The sequence below is a fragment of the Haliotis asinina genome, chromosome 4 (genome assembly GCF_037392515.1).
Source record: "Haliotis asinina isolate JCU_RB_2024 chromosome 4, JCU_Hal_asi_v2, whole genome shotgun sequence".
In the NCBI taxonomy this organism is placed as follows: domain Eukaryota; kingdom Metazoa; phylum Mollusca; class Gastropoda; order Lepetellida; family Haliotidae; genus Haliotis; species Haliotis asinina.
Genome location: NC_090283.1, coordinates 22423393 through 22444732, shown reverse-complemented (window position 1 = coordinate 22444732; position 21340 = coordinate 22423393). Strand labels below are relative to the sequence as shown.

The 21340-nt window shown below is 40.2% G+C and overlaps 1 protein-coding gene across 1 annotated transcript; it reads left to right on the top strand.

Moving 5' to 3' along the window:
* Positions 1-5721: 5721 nt before the first annotated feature.
* Positions 5722-18953, top strand: LOC137282350 (NXPE family member 3-like). Its single transcript, XM_067814096.1, has 5 exons — positions 5722-5811; positions 8815-8903; positions 10030-10716; positions 14541-14593; positions 17871-18953. The coding sequence occupies exons 2-5, from the start codon at positions 8815-8817 to the stop codon at positions 18668-18670; spliced, it is 1629 nt and encodes a 542-aa protein (XP_067670197.1). The 5' UTR covers positions 5722-5811; the 3' UTR covers positions 18671-18953.
* The last annotated feature ends 2387 nt before the right edge of the window (positions 18954-21340 follow it).

Genomic DNA, 21340 nt, shown 5'->3' with positions numbered 1-21340 from the left:
GCACTCAGAAATATTCCAGCTATATGGCGGCGGTCTGTAAATAATCGAGTCTGGACCAGACAATCCAGTGATCAACAACATGAGCATCAATCGGCGCATTTGGGAACCGATGACATGTGTCAACCAAGTCAGCAAGAGTGCAAGCCCAAGTCACTCGATCCCGTCAGTCGCCTCTTACGACAAGCATAGTCGCCTTTTGTGGCAAGCATGGGTTGCTGAAGGCCTACCCTACCCCGGGACCTTCACGGATCTCGCAGCGGGGATGACATCAGATGAGATTTTCATATTGTACTAGAACCCCCAAAGGGTAAGAAAGTACGATTACACTATGCAGTAAATACGGGTCCTTTGAGGATATTGGTATTGCTGTAGGTTAGACACTAACAAGTCTATAATATTCAGCTTAATATTACCAAATAATCAAGGTTACCTTGAATTACAGAACAGATTTCTAATACGTCATATTTGAATCACAAATCTAAAATACTGGACCACAAATCTAACATATTTTCTCGCAAAAGTCTTGATATTTCAAGTAAACTGATACACCGATGGATTCTTGACAGCTGTTGAAAGTTCAGTGTGGACGAGGCGACTTGAAAGATCTATGTTAGACAGATAGAAGAGCATCGATCCCAACCAGTCTCTCCCGGCAACTCTGAAAGCATTCCTTGTATACCTATGTAGGTTTTTCTAGCAACAGTCATGTCACTACTGAAACTCTGAAATCTTTCACCAAACCAAAAATTAAACAAACAAAGGGGAGACAACTCCCCCAGCCCACTCTCAACTGTTGAACATTCGCAGCTTAAGTTCAAGTTTTGAGTTCACACAGATCGCTTGAAACTGTTGCGACCTATAATAACTAAAATTTAATCAAAGACACATTGCAATTAAACAAATGCATCCTCGTGTGTCCGAACCAAAATAGTATGGTATATTCCGAATTAATCAGCCCCCACCCGAAAAGATTGAACACTGAACGGTACAAATGTAGAACACTAATTACTAATTTCAATGACTTACTGCTTTAAATCCAGGATTATACAGCTTAGTGTAAGCTCCAAGCGTATAAGCGTATTTAAAGTCGTAACGCTTGCAGGTAGACTTCCCTTGTACGTTGCTTCTACACTAAAATAACTATATATTCCACATTCTTCAGCAGACCGATCCTCATCACCTGTGACGACCAGTGAAAATCTGGTGTAGAGTAGGTCTTAAGCAACCAATGCCACGAATAGCAATCACAACATCTGGTCCTTTACTTAATTATTTCAGTTCTTTTCATACAAGGTACGACGGGAAGTGCCATTGTTAAAATTGATAATTGACAAAATTGATCTCAATAACAGAGGTAAAGAAATTTGCTGCGTTTCATAGTTGGTTATTACCTGTGACTGTGATGCTGTATCGTCATACAATAATCACACATGAGACTATTTACAGACCGCACATAACTGGAGCATTGCTGAGTGCAGAGTAAAACTAAACTCACTCACTCACTCTTGTAGTGCTCTGTGTAACAGATGTGTTGAGTTCAGACTGTTAGTGACATTAGTTTGCATATAAAAGGCTAGTTGCCTACAATCGTACTGAATGACAGCTGTTATAAATAATCTTCTTCTGATGCAAATAGGCTGTTAGCATGCAAATTGTATTGATTTACAACATCATGGTGAGATAACAATCAGTGGATTTTATGGATCATAACTAAATAATATGCACTAAGTCTGAATCGCTGTCAGCTTTAACTTTCCATTTGTGGTGTTTATTAGACTATTTGATGTGGATTGTTTCAAATGTAGGTTTGTAATAATATAGATTCAAACATCGTTGTGTCATGGTCAGATCAAGCGCATCGAGTCAACCCCAAAAGATAATTTGAAGGAGGAAGATTTACTGACAATGACGCTTCGCTGGCGGACCCCATTTCTGATAACTAGATTTTAGCTTCGTGATAATTACATCCAATTCAACTGTACCACTGTGATTTATTCATCATTGTCAGATAGTCTAGGTCAACTTAACCACAGTGGCATTCCTACACTGGGTCTTACAAAACCTTGTAGGAGGTCGCGTCAGGTAACGTTTGAGATTGACCAATCAGAGCACAGTTTACATAATCGCGCAAGTGGACATTCGCACATACCTTTTGAAATTTTACCCACGCAAAGGTTTGTACCCGAACGATTCCGAGTGTTTTTTTCCCTACGATCGCGTCCGGGTGATGCATATGGAGCACAATCGCTGAAAATAGCGTTTTTTGGCAATATTCAAGGATGTCAGCTTGCGGAAGTATTAGCTAATGGTAACCATGTCAACAGAAAACAAAAAAACGTATATACTGCACGTCAAATATCAACGCTATATGCGGATTATCGTTTATTGAGAGATCATTGTCAATGACCAGTGTATTTTATAATCCCATCCAAACCCTAAACAGTAGCCGTTGTCTGATTGGTTAAATCCGTTTAGCCGTCTCGCAATTGATTGGACGGTCATTGGTCAAAGGTTACCTGACGTGACCTCCTACTAGGTTTTGATAGACCCAGTGTAGGAGTGTAAAGAATAACACTGGAGCTAAGTTTAATTAGACTGCATTTTCAGATTTAGTCAGTGTGCGCACAATAAACGAGTTGAAGTTTATGAAGGGAACTACTTCACGGTGATGTAAGTTCAAAGGTGAAATGATTAATGTTTAACCTAGAGAAACTTTGACCTAATAATATATTTCTTTCACAAATAAAAACAAGTTGTCATTACGACACCTAGATATATTGTGAAGAAAATCATCTTATCATTGGTCGAGGGTGGTTTTACGACGCTTTTACCAATATTCAAAGCAAGTTAACGGCGGGTAGACCCGTGAAGGTCCCGGGGTAGAACAGGCCTTTAGCAACCCAAGCTTGCCATAAAAGGTGACTATGCTTGTTCGTAAGAGTCGACTAACGGGATCGAGTGGTCAGGCTCGCTGAGTTGGTTGACACATGTCATCGGGTCCCAATTGCGCAGATCGATGCTCATGTTGTTGATCACTGGATTGTCTGGTCCCGACTCGATCTCGATTATTTACAGACCGCCGCCAATCAACTGGAATATTGCGGCGTAAAGCTAAACTCACTCACTCACGGCGGGTAACACCAGAATTGGGCTTCCCACACTCTACCCATGTGAGAATTCGAACCTGAGTCTTCGGCGTGATGAGCTAACGCTTTAATCACTGTGATACCCCAACGCCTCCTTAAAGGAAGACGTTACTGATTATGTAAACATATGTAAGGTGACTTTGTACAAAGATCGTACATGTTTTATGCCATTAATCCTACTATTATATCCCTCATAAATTAGACGTGCGTTTTCCTGTCAACTAGGACTTTATGCTTACATTCGAGATCGTTATTTAATCAGCATTTACTTACAGTCCCCAAAGTCAAACTTGTCTCCTATGGTCAGAGGACCTTTACCTACGCTGCTGCATTGGTTTGGAATTCACTGCCTGCTGACATCAAATGTGCCGAATCACTGAACTCTATCAAGTCCCTTCTGAAAACCCATTATTTCTCCATAGCCTTCTCTTAGATCTTTCTTCCTTTTTTAATTCTAACTATTAGTAACGTAATATATATGTTAAATATACATTTCACCTTTCTTTGTAGCGCCTTGAGCGAGCATCGAATGCACGGATACAGGTGCAGTTACAAATACCCAATATTATTATTATTATTATTATTTACTATTATCATTATTATTATTTTTTACAGATTAGAATGAAAATGCAGCAGAGAGGGTTCGGGTGATCCTGGCACAGTCAGGCTGGTCAAGCTCATCATCAGCTCAGGGCCCTCGCCCCCTCTACACGCAGCCCAGACAGCGAATGGGACTTCTCCCAGGAAACACTGCCTAGTGGAACCCACCAAGAACTTTCCGGAGAATATGAAGGCTCCCCAACACTGCAGCCTTCTGCATTACCCAGATTGTCAGAAGGGCTGTGCTCCCGGTGGAGAAACCGGGCACTCTCCTCAGCTGCGCCAAGAGATCAGGAGGTACCAAACCAAGGGCACCGAGAACAATGGGGAGCCTGACGACAGTGTATTTGGGATGCAAGTGAGACATTTCAAAGGCGAGGTCCGCATATTTATCATGCTTTTCCTGAATCTTGCCAATCACGTTGCTGTCAAAAGGGACAGAAAATTCTATGATATAAATAATTTCATTGGCTTTATCAAAAAGGACAAGATCAGGTTTGTTGGCTGGAATTCGTCTCAGGCTGTATATTGGCCTATTCCAGAGAAGTTTGTAGCTGGCATTTTTCAGGACGCCCTGGACATGTTCAGGGTCGTACCATGGATGGACCTCGGAGTCAAAGCCACAGGCGGAGACGATAATAAAAGCAGCGAGCCATGCCATCATGTCTTTTAAGATATGCTGTTTGTGCCAAGGAAGGGCATCCACTGACAAGGTGTTGGACAGTCTCTGTAAATTTATTACAAAGACGACATTTCATATTGATATTCTCTTATTTATTATGAGTACGGATATACCCCGTGTGCATATTTATCGTCTGTCAACTTTTGGAACACGATATTTCGCAAGTTACGTTTTAAACAGCAAAAGGTAAATATAATCATATTGATTACTTGTCTGTACCATTGAATACAAATGAATACTTTAAAACAGCTGTCTAAAATGAAAAATAGTTTGGTGATATGGTCCCTTTTCAACATGTTGAGACGCAATCCCGATGTTACCCAACCTGCAGTTGTCACACACATTGCGACATTGTCGATAGCTATTCCAGCACTTGCCAGTACTCCCTTGTGAAAATGTTGTTGTTGTCAGAAACTTTAGATGGTAGATTGTTAAGTGAGTGAGTGAGTGAGTGGCGGCGGTCTGTAGATAATCGAGTCTAGTGATCTAGTGATGAACAACATGAGCATCGATCTGTGCAATTGGGAACCGATGACTTGTCTCAACCAAGTCAGTGAGTCTGACCACCTGATCCCGTTAGTCGCCTCTTACGACAAACATATAGTCGCCTTTTATGGCAAGCATGGGTTGCTGAAGGCCTATTCTACCCCGGGACCTCCATGGGTCGCTCTCTTTTAAAGCTATCATTGCTTGCTTATCAGTTTGAATCCACTGAACCGAAATGAGCATCAATCTGAAACTCAAGTTTGACTCGTCTTTTACAAAACTGTTGCGTCAAAATTGCACGTATTGTAACACCCTTGATACCAGACTGATTTTAAGCACTGCACCAACTTGAAATATAAATGAAATTATGTTTGGGAGCGCAGTTATCTATGAGATAATCACTCACTCACTCACTTTAAATGAGAACTCTCATCTGTGTGACTGAGAATGATTGACACAAATATCATGCCATTGATTTGATTTGTTCAGGACAACTTGTCACAACGTTCTCAAAGTTTGCGAGATAAAAATATTACGTTTTTCGCGCTGAATGTCTTAATGAGATGTTTCTTTCAGAAAATGTTAATATATTTGTGTGTTACAGTGAATAATGATAATAAATATGATTATTTGTTCAGTTTTAAATAACTGACAAGAAAATTGAAACCTGGATCAAGTAAACAGTTATAATGTACAGTCAATAAAACTCGATTTGATAAACCAATCAGATGGCTGATATGTGCCCTAGTGCTATATGAAGCGATTTGTGTTGGATTAATCACCCAGTGCTATAGAGACGTCAGAGGAGAACAATTGGGAGCGCCGTTCGTTGATTGAGTTGCCATTTCGTGTGGCTGGAATCAATGTTCTTCGAGGCTGAACTACCAAACACGCCAGGTAAGTGAAATTAACATAAGACAACGTAGATGCTTACAGAAATTTGCTTCATCATTTTCGAGTTGGAACCTTGTCCACACTATTGTTTTACATTCCTCCTCTTTTCGCTACAGATAGAAGCAGTACGCTGCCATGGTAAGAACGGTGTTGATGCCTACCTTGAAACTTCGCAGTCATTGCAATAAAGAAGTTGAATATCAATAGAACTTGGTTTTCCCGTGTTTCCCGTTGTCTTGACGTTTAAGCTTAAATGCAACCAACAAAATAATCATACTAAATTACCATTTATTTTTAGACATACAATATACATTTGCTAAAACATATATATATATATACGCTTACAATGGGAAATCAAAAGTGCACTATTATGTATTAGGGTGTACTACCCCCAAAACATTGGCTGGTTCATTTGCCGATGTACTCGGGGCTCTTCGTTCAGGGTGTACAGTCTGATAGGTGTTAAGTTCAAATCTCATGTGGTCAGTATTGAAGTTGTGTATTTGATACTGTCATCAGCAGACAGGCAGGCAGACACAGTTTACATCTTAACTGTTTTATATGAGGCTCCTAAACACATCGAATGTTTTGGGTTTTTTCTCTCTTTTCCATAGAGACCCGTGAAGGTCTACCCGGGGTAGAATAGGCCTTCAGCAACCCATGCTTGCCATAAAAGGCGACTCAGCTTGTCGTAAGAGGCGACTAACGGGATCGGGTGGTCAGGCTCGCTGACTTGGTTGACGCATGTCATCGGTTCCCAATTGCGCAGATCGATGCTCATGTTGTTGATCACTGGATTGTCTGGTCCAGACTCGATTATCTACAGACCGCCGCCATATAGCTGGAATATTGCTGAGTGCGGCGTAAAACTAAACTCACTCACTCACTCACTTTTCCCTAGACATGCATTAAAGCATTGTAATTTTCAAGCTGAGCAATTTTCAACGACGGAATTAGTACAGAAAATCTGACAATGCTAAATATTGAAATGACTTTAAGTATCGAACTGAGACGGTGACTAGGTAAGAGCGAGTGAGTCCATCTTTAACGTCACATCGGCAATATCTCAGCCATATCGTGACGAGGACTAGGTAAGAGCGAGTGAGTCCATCTTTAACGTCACATCGGCAATATCTCAGCCATATCGTGACGAGGACTAAGTAAGAGCGAGTGAGTCCATCTTTAACGTCACATCGGCAATATCTCAGCCATATCGTGACGAGGACTAAGTAAGAGCGAGTGAGTCCATCTTTAACGTCACATCGGCAATATCTCAGCCATATCGTGACGAGGACTAAGTAAGAGCGAGTGAGTCCATCTTTAACGTCACATCGGCAATATCTCAGCCATATCGTGACGAGGACTAAGAACGTGTGGAAAAATAGTCGGGTGAAATTATATAAACAGTAATCTACTGTAATATCATAATAAAAGGTCGCGCCTGTGAAATATCAACAAAACATATGAAAGTAGCTCACATCAAGCCCTGCTCCGAGTACTCACCGCCAGCGACGGAGCTCCGTCTTGAAATGTCGAACGCCTCACTGGTTGGCACACGGCTGAGCAGATCCAGATTTTTACAAGGTTCTTTTACGTAACGAGTAGATTATTACCTGTTGTTTGTGTACACATCCAAGATTAAACTACTCCTGGCCACGACCACGAACCGGCATTCCGGTTCCAGCCGTGCGGACCTATTCACTGTGCGTGCGCCATGTGCTCAGCGCAGCACAGCTATTGAAAACACTTTTCACACCTGCTATTCTTTTTACGTGTATCGTTTTAACTCCGATTTCACGGGATCATTCTTGATTGACAAGGTATCGGAATCTGCAAAGGTGTGTTTTGCTTTGTATGAAAGCTTTAATAGTTAAATAGTTTTCACAGTAGAGGAAAGTATATGAGAAACAAAGGAGATATTCACTTAAATATGTATTCGTCCATTTGCATGTTGTGTTGGTCATGTGTTGTCTAAAGCTGTACCAGAATAGTGAATAAAGAATTTCAAAGCGAAAAGTTTCATAGAAAGCCCTATCATGGTACAAAGTTATAAAAAAAAAACATTATAACGTTACGAGGACCCCAAAGCACAACGTTTCCTCAAAGTAAATTTGCAACGTCCTTATTACGTTGTGACATGGCGTTATGAAATGACGTATTACTAGCATTGTGACAACGTCCTTATTACGTTGTGACATGGCGTTATGAAATGACGTATTACTAACGTTGTGACAACGTCGTTATTACGCTGTGACATGGCGTTATGAAATGACATGTTACTAGCATTGTGACAACGTCCTTATTACGTTGTGACATGGCGTTATGAAATGACGCATTACTAGCATTGTGACAACGTCCTTATTACGTTGTGACATGGCGTTATGCAATGACGTATTACTAACGTTGTGACAACGTCCTTATTACGTTGTGACATGGCGTTGTGAAATGACGTATTACTAGCATTGTGACAACGTCGTTATTACGTTGTGACATGGCGTTATGAAATGACGTATTACTAGCATTGTGACAACGTCGTTATTACGTTGTGACATGGCGTTATGAAATGACGTATTACTAGCATTGTGACAACGTTGTTACGACGTTAGCACGTGCTAGCTATTCTAGCCATGCTAGCTATTCTCAAAACGTTCGTAGCCCTACGAACTTCTTAAGCCCATGCTCAACACAGTAGCTACGATCAAAGTTAAGAATTCTTAGGGCTACGAACCTTTCGAGAATAAGGGCCATAACTGCATTGCGTGTCAGTGCAAAGGTTAAATGACAGTCAATATGCGCAAAATATTGCACCAGAAAGGAACATCAATACATACATTATTGTGAACATAGGTAGTTGTACATTACTTTAGTTTGATTCATATTTGTTAATATTTTCCTACAGAATATGAAACACTGTGGAAATACTGTTTAACTGGCTGATTTTCCAGGCGAGTTCAGAACCTCATATTACTGTTAGCCAGTTGAATTTATGTTTCGAATTTGTTTCAGATGTTGAATGTTCCACACCCGCGATGTGCCAGTCTCCTAGTTGTCCTTTCGGTTGCAACTTTATTTTTAACATGGATACGTTTTGACAAGTAAGCTGGTATACATCTGCTAAGTCCGCAGCACAAGACAACCAGTTATACACGGTGCGAGGTTGTTAAACAAATCAGAACCAATCCAGATTGAGTCCATTCTCTTGGGTCATGATGAGCAAGAACAGATCTCTTGACTGACGTTTCGATTGATGAGCGGACGCTTGAAACGGTGACCACATGAAACAAAGTGCAGACTCAGTTATCAGGTTATGTGGTATTTCATTTGTGGAAGCCCAAAGCCTTAAATGGTGCCGTTCTGGCGACCGAATGGCGTAGTCCAGATCGTATACTTCGTCCTCATCTTATTGAGTGCGTCCTCGTTAATTCCAGGTTATGGCTTTTTATCCAATCAGGTGTCTCTTATGGGAAGTTGATCGTTCCAATCACAATGCTTCTTTCATTACTAACTTCCGCTTCTTCGGTAAACAGTAATAAGAGGTAAAAGGTGTCCTTGAGTATATTTTTGGAAGGAATCAGTCAGTATGATCTTTTCCTAAATCTGAGTCGTAGAGTGATCAGACCCTCGTGGGTGGGGCCGCCACCATTGTTGCACTAGCAAACACGGTTGTGACGGCTTATCTGATTGGATATTGTACGAAGAAGCCAGCAAAGGGTGGTATCTGATTACAATACTTTAACCCCCTTCAGGATAAAGCCACTAACAATCTAGGAAACTAAAAGTTGTTACATTGAAAGGTTTATCCCCTGTGTGGAGAAATCAACATGTGGTGATGAACACTCCACTTGGGCATTGTCAGTTGTAATCTACGGGGTTGTCTTGCCACAGTTCTTTATATTCGTCGTCATCAAGAACTGAGATATGGGCCCACGCACATTGATTGCCTGACTGTTTTCATAATTTTCATAATTAGTTTTCATAATTTTAGATATGGATCGATGTTAAGCATTTTCGGAAATTGTAATGGGTCGCAGTGCAAAACTGCATTAGGAAATTCGCATCCTCATTGGTGAAGCAGACGGTCTCTCAAACCTAAATATATTACTCGATAATAGATTTGTTCTATTTCTGGGGGGCATTCAAGGTGTGAACTGGGGCTTTGCTGCATAAATAACCGCGCCAAATAATGCGAATAAATAGTTAGTTATACATGATATCTTCCAGGTTTCAAATCCTGGCACAACCTTACCCTTCAAGAACTGGATATCAAAAGCGAAGTCATGTACTGGAAATGCACATCACCACAGAAGGCCCTGTGATAAGTGACGCCGAAATCGATGATGCTGATAGACATGCATCTCCAAGAAATTCAAAGATGTCAATTGTCAATCCTAAACTTGTGTACCGACTCAACGAAACAATCACAGTGAAGATTGTACTATTCGACCGCAAGAACAGACCGAAAACCCGAGGTGGAGATATGCTTATTGTATGGATGCGAGACAAAGGAAAAGAGGCGGCCTCAGCCGGATCTGTTGCTGACCATGGCAACGGGACATATACTGGTACCTTACCCATCTTGTGGACCGGACACGCTGTGATCCGTGCAGCAATGTTGGCCTCCAGAGAAAAAATGGCTTTTGCCAACAGGGAATTCAGACGCGGATACGGTGGAAAGATTCTAATATGCTTATTTAATACACCTACATTAACAGAGACTACACCTGGGCACATGGAAAGCAGACTGCTGAACAAGGCCAAAGTCTGTAATTTAACAAATGAACATTATGGAGTTCCATTGTATTGTGATAGACCAAAGAGGAAGGGAATTCAGTGCAAGCACTGGACAGGTGTCAATTCATTGGGATATCTACCAATAAATCAGAGGAAAAACAACAAATGGTATTTTACGTAAGTACTAATTCTGGAATAATCAATTACCAGGTGCGTTTTTCAATCAGAATTTAAACCCAGTCCCAGTTTTAATATGTCCAACGACAAATTTTTGCTTCCTTTTGTAAAGGCAGCAGTAACCAAGATGCACGTGAATCAGATGGAATCCAGACTAAGCAATAGTTGATATTATTGGTGTCCAGCATTCTGGTTGTTTCTCAGTCAGACTTGAAACCCATGGCTAATTTGAATATTTCATGTGGCAGATCTTTCCAATGACAGATTTTTGCTTTGTTTTGTTAAAAAACCAAGATGCATTATAGCGATGTGAACCCAATGGAATCCAGACTAAGTGATTGTTGATGTTTTTGATGTTACTATGTCACAATATTTGAGATAATTTAGTGTCTTTGTATCAGTTTCATACGACTCTTACTCAGAAGCTGTTCGAATACAATTACAACATTCAGGACCTCAAGATTTCAAAACCTTTTACACTGGACATAGGGAGGACATTTCCGATGGGGACATATCAGCGGCACAGTTGCGTTTGACACGATTCCTTATTTTGACTTGTACCACGCGCCTCCATGTTGTTGGTTTTGAGCTGAATGCTTCATTTAGGAGATAAACATCATGTGTTGGCCAATTTCCGGGTGTTTTTGAGTATTTGAAGCACGGGAATGCATTTGGAACCGACGGCGTCAGCCGGAGATTTCAAATGAAATATTCCCGTGCTTCAAATACTCAATAACACCCGGAAATTGGCCAACACATGATGTTTATCGACATTGTAAATACAAAAGTAAACCAAAGGGGTTTTAGTGTCTGCACTCGTTTACATCGAATACGGACACAGCAGTGAAGTGTCATCAGATGGCCGTTTCAGCTGGTTCCCATGGTAGCATCTGGAGTTGCTCATTTGTGACGTCATTCTAACTTTACGTCACAATATGATTTGAATGACGTCACCACTGTTGATGACACAACAAAACAATTGTTTACGTGTCAATACGCGGTGAATAGTCTTTCAGTTTCCGGGAATCTAATACCATTTAATCATGTTTTTCAACCAATCAGATTACAGAACACAGTGACTTTTGGTTTACAATTTCCATTAACAATGATTCCCAGACAGTCGTACAATCGGATCTACTGTTAGAAATGTCTTGTTGGTGAGGAATGTGTTGTGACGTTTTTCTTTAAAAGCTGCAAATGAAATGAAGTAATGTTACTGTATAGTTTGGCATGAAATGCATGCGGACCTTTTTTAAATAACTCTTCATCCAATGATCCAACAGACTGAAACTTTGCAAGTGAATGTTTTGTCAGACAACCTCATCACATTGTAGATCATCGATCGTATGCATTTGAAGGAACGAATCTGTCTATGTAACTGTCAACAAAATAAACGTCAGAACGCAGACTGCTTGCAGAGGGAGGGCACCAATGACCTGTAACAGCGGCAGTGTTGGGTCAGTAAGGTCAACGTTTGTCAGTGTAGGTCATCTCTGCACGTGACAGTTATGCAGAGATGTCACAGGTCGTGAATAGGGTAAGGTGGACGCCAACTGTTAACCATCATACAGAGTTTGTTTCATTGAATTGTTCAAAATAACCACAAAACCAATTAGTGAGAATTATCCTTTAGTTTTAATCTTTAAATTTGTAATGTTAATGTCAAATTTTGTTTGTGCAGTACCTGTGTGGAAATTCATTTAAAGAACACAGAAAGAATATTTACACTAAATCATTAATAGGACCACCTATGGTTAGAACTCAACAACATTTAAAGCCCCGTTCCTTCGGAAACAAGCCCACACAATCATGCTCACTCATTGAAGAGAGTGGTATTTCATTTGTGAAAGCCCAAAGCCTTAAATGGTGAAAATGAGATGCCGTTCTGGCGTAGTCCAGATCGTATACTTCGTTCTCATCTTATTGAGAGACATATAATAAAGACAAAAGCGTTATGTTTTGATGTCGTTCATATTCAAAATCAAGCAATGCATTTCTAATAGCTTTAAGCATATAGATAGTTAATATTTATATTTCATGATAATTTTATGTGAAATGAGTGTTTCATGTTACACTATAAGTAGTTGGAATTAGCCAGTGCTGTCATTGTTAAAAGAATTTATATTTCTTTGAGCATATCTGGCTGGATACTATTATTAATAGTAATAGAAAAAAAAATGTTCATCATCAAGTCCAATTCATTCTTCCAAGGAGGAGTCATCAGTGTCTAGACGAATGATAACTGGATTAACGGTTTGCTCCTTCAAGCCATCTTTGAGCCAGTACTCCCTCTCCACCTTCTCGTCATGTTCAACACATGCATGCTAGCGTGCAATGTCAATGTCACATAAAGCAGTGTTTTCCGGGCCACTGTACTTTTGAGGTCTCTCTAAATAAATTCGATTGGGTTGAGATCACAGTTGTACGGTGGTAATCTCAAGACCTCATGGCCGTGTTGGCGCAGCATGTGGAGGTTTGTTAGGTTTAATCAAAGAGTACAGCTGTGGTTTAGTGGCCTTAATTGAAAATTGTATATTGCGATTTGTTAGCCTTTGCTGCATATCTGGCTTCTTTGTATTGGAAGGTGGGTACCTATTGTTTGGATCTGTGATACGGAGTATTGTCCATGACAACAAGACTTTTGTCAGGTACAGCTGGCAACAATTGTTCCTCAACATACTGTGTGAAAACCGTTGAGTTCATTTCTGTATGATAGTCCCTACGGTGTGTGCTCTTTGACCTAAATACCAGATCACACCCAGGTAGGAATCTACGGTGGGAACCAGCATGAAGAACGATTAAACGTTCAGCTTTGCCTGTTGGTATTTTCCTACCATAACTGGGATCAGTGGGTAGCTTGCATTGACCCAGGTCTTATCCAGATATATAGGTTCGATCCCATCCTCTCTTGCCTGCTTAATTTCTCTCATATAGTTACACCTTATTTCCACAATATCCGAACTCTCACGCATTAGCTACCTTCTTGTGCTTGTATCCAAAATTGAGCAGTAGTTTGCTTAGCATAAACCCAGAAACATTAATGCCGTGATCCTCTGCAAGGATGTGTTTTAACTTTCTTGTGAACAGGTGTTTTTTTCTAGCAAATAGCCGGCGAATGGCATCTCTGATGACCCTGATGTCAAAAGAATGCCTACGTTTTTGTACAAGGTTTTGTTTATTGGTTGTTGGTTTATTTCTCACATTTTTAGCACAATGTTCCTTTTCATGACAAGAGCAAAAGTTGTACTTTTCATGTAATCGGACACCTTATAAATCGGTTTGCTACGTTTGCTCTCGTTACTAAAAAAATTAAACAACTTTCTAATTAAACGTTTAGCATCATCTGAATAAGCTATCATGATGACAGCTGGAAGTAATCAGTGTGAATGATCCAAACGGTCTGAAAAGGTAAATATCATGAACTGCACGTGCATTGACCTTTCTGACCCAACACTGCCGCTGTTACAGATCACTGGCTCCCTCCCTCTGCAAGCAGTCTGTGTTCTGCTGTATATTTTGTTGACAGTAACATAGACAGATTCCTTCATTCAAATGCAAAAGATCGATGATTTACAATGTAGACTGTCTGACAGAACATCCACTTGCAAAGTGTGAAATCGATTGGATCATTGGATCATCCTCCACTTAGTCTGCATGCTGGTAACGTGTCCAACATGATATTCCAAAGAGTATTCTAGTACCATGTACAAATGGGCCGCAAATACGATTCGTGGCAAGTTGTGGCAATTACATTTGACACAAAGTACACAACAACTGTCTCATTGTTAGACGCCATGAAATATTTTCATATCAAATAATTTCAGATCGACCGGCCCACAGACTCTTCCAGATGTTGTCAGCGTCGATATTACATCTGGTATGTTTGCTTTATATTCACCACATAGATGTAATGAGCCCATTCATACTGTATAAAAAGATTATATCTATTTGTTGAAAGACTAGACGAACCAGCTGTTTGAATGCCAAATACATATGTACCCTTTTCATGTACCTCTTTCCTCTTTGCATATGTGTCTGTTAAGTCTGTGCACACAGTTAGCTACTGATCATGGCCGTTCCACGTTGTTCTACTGAGATGTAAGCTCCTGCTCTATGAGTCAAGGAGTGAGGAATGAGCAGATTGCTCGCAACAAGATGAAAGACGGATGAAGGCTGTAGAAAACCGTTCAAAGAACAGAATCACTGCTAGGGCTACTGTGTATATGTACATTATTTATGTACAGAAAAATTAGCGATCTGTGTTGAATTGGCCATTGTCGACAGACTCAGAAGTATTAATTTTGTCTGAAGGTGAAGATCCTTCATTCTGTATCCCTTGTGATGACAGAATCATGCTCAAACATGGCCTGTCTTGATTTTTTTTTGTCTAAGGGGTCCAAATGTACACTTTTATGAAAGACCTTCTGAACAATGTCCGTTTACATTTACTTGTTGCATTTTAAAGGAAAGTGATATGATTCATAAATTTTTATTTTGAAAAGTAATTAGTATATGCAGTTTAATTTAAAAAAATAATTAAATGCTGGTTTTGTTTTATGTATTTTCTCATACTATGCGTTTTAGTCCTTTTAATGTTTGGCGAATGGGATTTCTCCCAGGAAATTCGAGCCAACCATGAACCTTCCAGAGAATATGTAGACTCCCCAACTCTGCAGCCTTCAGCATTACCCAGATTGCCGGAAGGACTGTGCTCCCGGTGGAGAACCCAGGCACTCTCTTGATCTGCGCCAGGAGATCACGAGGTACCAAACCAAAGGCATCCTGGCAACAGTGTATTTGGGATGCAAGCAAGACATTTCAAAGACATTTCATTTCCGCATATTTATCATGCTTTTCCTGAATCTTGCCAATCACGTTCTGTCTAAAGGGGCAGAAAATGACATAAATAGATTCATTGGCTTTATCAAAATGGACAAGATCAGGTTTGTTGGCAGGAATTCTTCTGAGTCTGTACATGGGCCTATTCCACGGAAGCTTGAAAGCATCATTTTCCAGGACGCCTTGGACATGTTCAGGGTTGTACCATGGATGGACCTTGGAGTCAAAGCTGCAGATTTGGCGGAGACGGTAGTGAAAGCAGCGAGCCATGCCATCATGCCTTTAAAGATGTGCTGTTTGCGCTAGAGAATGGCATACACTGACAAGGTGTTGGACTGTCTCTGTAAATCGATTGTACAATCGACATTTTATGTTAATAATTACTTTCATGATCACATTTTGATGATAGCGAGTGGTCCTCAGCAGCAAAAAAAGAAGCCCTCAGTTCCACATTTGAGACCAACCGACTTATCCAGGCGAAGGAATCTGTTCCACACATTTTGTGTACACATGATGCAACAGCTTCTCCACAAAGGGACGACTCTGAGCATACCTGCTGAACTACTTAACCCGGTTTACTCCCATCGCTATACCGTCCAGCAGTACATCACCATCAACAAATCAAACTTGAATTTCAGATTCTGTCCAACAATCTTGGTACGCTTAAAATAGTTGTATAACTCCCCGCTTTGGCCGTGAGTCTTAACATGCATTGCCAGAAGATCATCTGATAAATAGATATGTCCAAAAGTACACAATAAAATTCCATCTTGAAGGGTCTCCATATTAATCAAACCCGACCTCCAGAATTGATTGGCACATATAAACGATTAAGAGAGGAACGAGAGTGGTGTGCTCTGTTATCAGACATGATCCTTCTGGTCAGGCGCTCAACACTCTGGATGTGTTGTTTTGTCCAATCAGTTGCTACAAAGGAATAGGAGAGCACTGGCACAGCAAACGTTTTGCTGGCTTTGACTTCGTTTCGACCATTTAGCTCTGAACTACAGATCCTCTTTATACTCGGTCCGATGTTTGTCTTGAATCTGGGAATTCTGGAGCTTGTCTCCAACTTGCATTCCAAGATAGGTGTAGGTCTGATCTTCCACAAGATGCTTAATAACTCCTCCCCTTGTAACCTGACCGACCTGCCATAAGTTATACCAATATCATTGTAAAAGTACTCGACAGAGCTATATGCCTTTTTGTAGTCAATTCAGCACTTGGAGAGGTTGCGGTGATACGTTTTAGCCTCTTCCAAAATCATATTTTGTAGAAGTTGATCCTTGCACCCACAACATCCCATTCTCACCCCCATCTGGTCTATGTAAATTATGGCATTGGGAAAGCACTAAGATGACACAAGGATTGTCAAACACCCTCTGAATATTTTGTATTGTGTATTTAAACATATGATAGGGTGAAAGGTTTTGGGATCAGTCAAGTCTCCTCTTCAAGGAAAGGACTTTTGTGCGACCTTTGCAGAACCATGAAGGAACATCACCTGTGTTCACAAGAGAATTAAAACAGTGAAGTAACAATGTTTGACTCAGAAGAACAGTTTCCAGTACCGGTTACGAATGCCATCAGGCCCTGGAGCTATATTTGATTTGGACTTGTTGATAATATTCTTCAGGCAATCGGGTTCGATGTAACAGGCAGACGACCTAGTTACTTTTTCATACATTGCATGGTCATAAACACGGACACGTGTTGCCTTCAGGTTACAGTCGCCGGATATAAACCACAACTGTTTCCAGACCTTTTATTGGCAGCCATGGCAGGGTTCAAATTTCGGGACCAATTGGCTGTGTACCAGAAGAGTTTTCATCAGGAAGAGGAAAGAGGTTGACGCTGACATCCAACTCGATTGCTTCATGGTGATACCAGTATTTCATCCAGTAAATGATATCATTAGCATCAGTCTGTGACATACTGGAAGCAAGGTACCCCTACCCTGACCATATGAACGTGAGTTGCCGAAAATCAGTTCTAACCAAATCATCAGGGATTATTATGATGTATGCTGATTCTGCTTGAGAGAAGGTTGCCTCTGTCAGCATGGCTTATTGGAATGCCTTAATTTCTGATTAGAACTGAACAAAATCAATTTTGCACGTGAAATATTCCGAAATACCCGTGGTCATCATAGACTGACACTACTTTGAGCATGACGCCATTATTTCGTGCATGTTATTATTATGCATATTTCTGTGAATTATTACATATATTCATTTTGAAGCCGTTTTTATACAAAAGGAATTTCTTTCGTGGGAATAAAGTTATATCTTAACTTGTCTTATTTTATGTTTCAGTGCAAGGCACAATGATGTCGGCAAAGATTCCTTGCAGCAGGACAAGTGTCCGGAATTCCTGGCTGTCAGAACCTGTAGGCTTCTTTTACAACTCTACCTGGCACCCCAGGATGTGTTTTATCGATGTAAATGTTAAGGACTACAACCACTGCCTAGCCAACAGAACTCTCAGAATGTTTGGTGATTCGACTGTTAGACAGTGGTTTTCATTCTTTTACAAGCATCTGAATCTTACATGGAGAGTAGGTCCAAAGCAAGTGGTAGAGCAAATTCAACCTACGGGCAAGTGGTATTCCTATTCCGAGGCATACAGCAAGAGGTTTAACTATACTATCCTTTGGTCCCCTCACGGTCTACCAATGACTTTCAACAATGCCAATAGAACTGCCCTTAGACCATCATTTGTTCATCTGGATGAAATACCTTCTGGTTCAAGAGACATAGTGCTCATCCATCTATATGCTCATTTCCTTCTCTATCCTGTTCGAATGTTTAGGGCTCAAATACAACGCATTAGACCAGCCGTTCAACGATTATTGATCCGTTCGCCAAATATCAAAATTGCAATTAAAGGACCTCACTATTTTGTAGTAACTAATATTATATCTACGTTTGGTAGAATGTGGGGTCCTGTATATGACAGAATTATCAGACAAGAGTTTGTAAACCTGTATGACCGTGTCATTTACCTCGACTATTGGGAAATGCTTCTTTCTATTCAGAGTGCTGGAGTTCATCCAGATGAAAAATTAATAAATACTATGATTCGCAATTTTTTCGGATATGTATGTGAAAAGTGAAGATTTCATTTGCATCTTTAGAAGTATCGATATGAAAAAGGATATATTTTGTTTTCTGAAAATGCATACTGTATGTTCAAACAATGGTTATTTTCGGTAATAATCCGCCCAAAGAATATTGTTATCTTGTTTGTGGAGTCGCACATGATCTTGCATAACTTTCTTTTGATCTCCTACTGGTCGCAATGCTGTACTGGTGGTTTATATAAGAAACATGTAGCCTACAGTTGATAAATATCTCCCAGAAAACACAAAAGAGCCCTATATTTTTTCAAATGAGGAGCAGCCCCCTTATACGTCGAAACAATTAGGGGGAAGAGTTCGTTTTAACTTAAACAACGTTAAAGATGTCCACGTAGATTTTGAGTGTAGTTATGCAGAAATAATAAATATACTAAATAAATATATAAATATACTAAAAATACGTTTATGTTGAGCTTTAAGGATGCAATCAACTGCATGTCATCTGTTGATAAGTTTGTTTGTATAATTTCAAATCCAGATATTTTTACAAACTGGTGCTAAAACTTGCATGCGACTTTGAGAGGAGAGACGATCTCATTTATATTACAGACAAGGTTGAACTTTTATTAATTTGCATATTTTAGCTATTGCATGCATTTTTTATTCTTAAAAGTCTCACATAAACCCCTAAGGGATTGCTCAACAAATCTGCAAATATTTCATATATGTTATACTTGTATGAGGGGAGTATTTAATAAAACATCTTTCTTTCTCTCTTACCTTTTTTAATTAGTGAACTCATTCCAAGTGACGTAAAGACTACCACGCTCATTCACATGAGTGTACTGTCATTCTGGTCCTAGAACATAGTATCTCCACTGCTTAGACCGATGTTGACGCTGTTGATCAATGGATTGTCCAGACTCGATTAGTTACAGACCGCCACTAATTAGCTTAAATATTGCTGAGTTCGGCGTTAAACAACAAACCAAACAAAGACACCAGATTCACCCTTTTCTTGCTTACACTTTGAAAATTCAATCAATGAAATAAGCTTGAATTAAATGAGATGAAACAAGCTTCCCAAGACACCTCAACTGGAAGAAAATTAGTATATGGTAAGTACCTCGGAGTCACATTGGCTTAATTTACTCCTAAACAACAAATAATGTTACCATAAATTGAATGAAGCACACTGCCATCACTGAAGGTCATGAAAGTGAACATTTGAAATCAGGTTGAATTAAATGAGGTGAAATAAGCTTTCAGTTGGGGAAATTTCTGTATAATGTAAATACCTGGCAGTGACATTTGCACAATTTTCTCCTGAACAACAAATAAGGTATTCACAATATTGAAAGAAGCACACTGTCGTCATCTAAGAGTTTGAAATTGAATCAATGATATTAGGTTGAATTGAATAATGTGAAATTAGCTTTCCAAGACACTTCAATTGTGTGCAATTCTATATAATGTAAGTAACTCGGAGTTATATTTGCACAGTTTACTCCTGAACAACACATAATGTTTCCACAGACTGAATGATTCACACTGTCGTCATCTAAAGCCATGAAAGTAAATCTTTGAAATCAGGTTGAATTAAATGAGATTGCATAAGCGTTCAAAACACATAAGTTATGTGACATTCTGCCGTCATCTAAATTCTCAAAATTGAATCTTCATGATCGGGTATATTTAAATAAAATTAAATAAGACGATATAAATATATTTACGAATGCGTGGTAGTGTATTTGGGTACGAGAGTATTCAGTGCAGACGTACTTGGGTCCGTGCATTAAGTCACATGATGAGTGTGTTCGCACGTGAATCGGGCACTTAAGATTCACGACTGACGGGGCAGGACTGCTGTTGCACGTCTCGACTGCACACTACAACATGGAGTACTTTTCGGATGGTGTTCAAGATCCTGCTTCTCCGAAACGTTCTGAACAATCAAAAGGTGACGAATTTCAGTCACTTCAGCTGTTCCAGGACTATTTAGACGCTAAACTCTCCACACTTAAGAGAGAATTTATCCGTGAATCTGAGCAGCTGTCTTTGTCTATTGCAAAGAAAATGACATATGATACATATCCTGACTTCAAATATAAAGGAAAATTCCGTACAATATAAGTTTAATTGTGAGATTTGGTTGGTTTAGACAACATTAAGTCATCACTATACAAGAAAGATGCCACTGATATGTGTGAAATTATTGACTCTCTCTGTGTGTCAGTTAAGAAACGCAACAAGCTCATTCGTTTCGCGGACAAGTCCCTAGCTGGCTGGGGTGTTGTTACAGAACTGGAAGGGACCGGCGTCGCTTCCGATTCTGACGAGGAACGTCGTTTTGAGAGAGCTGAAGCCAACGCTCTCAGAAAACGTAGCCGAGGCCGTAGCAGCAGCAGCTCAAGTCGTCCATGTGGCCCGACACATACACAAGTCAATCAACGTACAGGACTGCAGGAGATGCACAGCGATAACCAGTCCTCTACTTTCGTAGCCAGAGCCGGAGGGGTCCCAGACCAAACCAACAGTGTTACTTCTGCGGAGAATTCTGTCACTGGAGACAGACATGTCCGTCAGCTGAAGTGTTGTCTTCCCGTGACGTGCAGTACGACGTCACAGGTTCTGCCACCGACAAGAAGTAGCAAGGATGCGACGAAGCCGACTACAACCACAGCAAGCAAGATGGCTGATTCAGGT